The sequence below is a fragment of the Convolutriloba macropyga genome, chromosome 2, assembly GCF_964194025.1.
Source record: "Convolutriloba macropyga chromosome 2, txConMacr16.3, whole genome shotgun sequence".
Taxonomy (NCBI): Eukaryota; Metazoa; Xenacoelomorpha; order Acoela; family Convolutidae; genus Convolutriloba; species Convolutriloba macropyga.
The window spans coordinates 67,222,922-67,225,421 of NC_134469.1; the positions used below are offsets into that span (position 1 = coordinate 67,222,922).

The 2,500-nt window shown below is 35.0% G+C and overlaps 1 protein-coding gene across 1 annotated transcript in view; it reads right to left on the reverse strand.

Annotated features, from left to right (window-relative positions):
- LOC142334631 (uncharacterized) overlaps positions 1-2,500 on the reverse strand; it is a 154,497-nt gene that overhangs the window by 118,194 nt on the left and 33,803 nt on the right. Inside the window, exon 6 of the mRNA XM_075382824.1 lies at positions 1,015-1,116. Within this exon, the coding sequence (XP_075238939.1) occupies positions 1,015-1,116 (102 nt within the window). The remainder of the gene's footprint in view (positions 1-1,014; positions 1,117-2,500) is intronic.

A 2,500-nucleotide genomic window follows, 5' to 3' on the forward strand; every position in this document is an offset into this window, starting at 1 on the left:
ATTGCAATCGTTGCTATTGAGCGCTCCTTGTAAATGACACTTCAAGCCTAATCTCCTTGTTTTTGTTGTAAAACAAAGAGGTAGATACATAGAAAACAAAAAAATGAGAAAGAAGTTGCAATTTAATCCAACCAAACCTATTTCACTGGTTTTCAACGATGACCCGTTTACAATAACTCCTCCCTATCCTTCACCCCCATATTGTTATGCCCGCTTAGGATAAACCCCTTTAAGCCCATGTTTATTCATCGTAAAAATACCCACCTGAAATAACCCCCTATATTCCCATGTTTAAGCATCGTATTATTACCCACCCAGCATCAGGCCTTATATGCTCACGTTCAGGATCCCAGGAAAGCCCACTTGACGATCACTCCCTATATTCCCATGCTTAAGTATCGTAAAGAAAATACCCACTTAGAAAACCCCTATATTTTCATGTTTAAATAACGTAAAAAGACCCAATTAATATCCCTCCCGCTATATTTCCATGTTTAAGTATCACAGGATTACCCTCTCACTATGACCTCCTGAAATCAGATATGCAAGATCCTAGGAATGCCCACTCATGACCGCTCCCTATATTCCCATGTTTAGTATCGCATGAATACCCCCCACCCGCTCTTAACGCTCTTATTATTTACTACTCACACACAACACACACACACACACACACACACACACACAGACGCACACATGCACACACACACACGCACACACTCATACATGCACACGCACACTCTCACACACACATACCAACTCACACATAAATATAGAAATTATACCCAGACGTACAACCTCACAAACTCAACTGTACTCACCAACACACACACACACACACACACACACACACACACACACACACACACACACACACACACACACACACACACACACACACATACACACACACACACACACACATACACACACACACACACACACACACACTCATACACACGAACTCACACACCAGCTTACAGAGATCTTGAATTCATTTGAACTTTTTTTTACCTGCTGATGTTTCGCCAAATGTAGCTGTAATGACACCTGCTCCTGATGTGTACCCCATCTGCAGTCCAATCAAGTTGCCAGCACCGTCCAACCGCGTGGTTACTGGAAAGGAGTAAACTTGCTGATAAAAACACGTCTGATCAGCTCTCATCGACTCAAGATGTACAGTTCGGAATTTTAGAGAACATCAAGTCATTGTGATTTTAGAACATCATGTCATTGAAATTTATTCTCTACCTTTTTTGATTAAATTGAAATACATTTTAACCTTTTTATTAGCCGTACCTAACTCCAAGTGCGCTTCAGTATTGAGCCAGTATAAATGCAATTCCTCGTCATTATTGAATCATAGACTGATTCATGTCACTTTTTTGACATGTCAGAATTGTGATCAGTCTGGTTTTACAAATGTTTATAGTCAGTACGGGGATCACACCCAGGATCTCCCTCTCCCTAGACGTTTGTTCTCCTCTTGCGCAACCATGACTGTTGAAAAATTGTCTTTTACGCCGCTAATATAAGCTTGAAACGAGCAAATTTTCAAGTGAGAAAGCGAGCAAAACATATTACATTCGGGGCTTGCATTTACAATTGCCCAATACTGGTTTACACTTGGAGTTCGGTACGGGTATTTAAAAGGTGTTTATATATATATATATATATATATATACATATGCATGTATATATATATATATATATATATATATATATATATATATATATATATATATATATATATATATATATATATATAAATATATATATATATATATATATATATATATATATATGTATATATATATATATATATATATATATATATATGTTTATTTATACATATATATATATATATATATATATATATATATATATGTATTAGGAGAGAGAGAGAGAGAGAGAGGAGAGGGGAAGAGAGAGAGAGAGAGAGAGAGAGAGAGATAGAGAGAGAGAAAGAGAAGAGCAATATATTAATATTTATAATGGCTCTGAAATTTTTTAATTCATAAACTAATCTGAAAAATTTAATTTTGTCCCTTGTCTTCTTTTTTGCCAAATTTGACTTGATCTTTTTTTGTTATATTTTTCGACTAGATGGCTTTTCATGAAACTCCTTAGGAGGCCCATTGGACTTTTCATTAGTAAGCGTGGCTTTGATATTTTCTGTTCCGTAATAAACACAAAAAGCATTTATTGCAAAGTTTTTTTTAAAGGACAGCGAATAATTACAATCCGAAATGTAATAATACTTGAATTAAAGGAAAAATAAGAATTTTACGAAAATCCAAATGTGCGGATGATGCAAAAGTTTTTTAAACCTTTTTAAGTTGTCTATGTTTGTATTTGATCATTTAGTCTTTTCTTTTTTTGGTCAACTTCTAACTTGAAGTCAATAAGGACAGGCGCATTGTATTTTTAAATGAATAAAATACAGTCTTTGTCTCGGTTTTACGTTTTAAGTAATGAGTCTTTGATATTGACACTACGA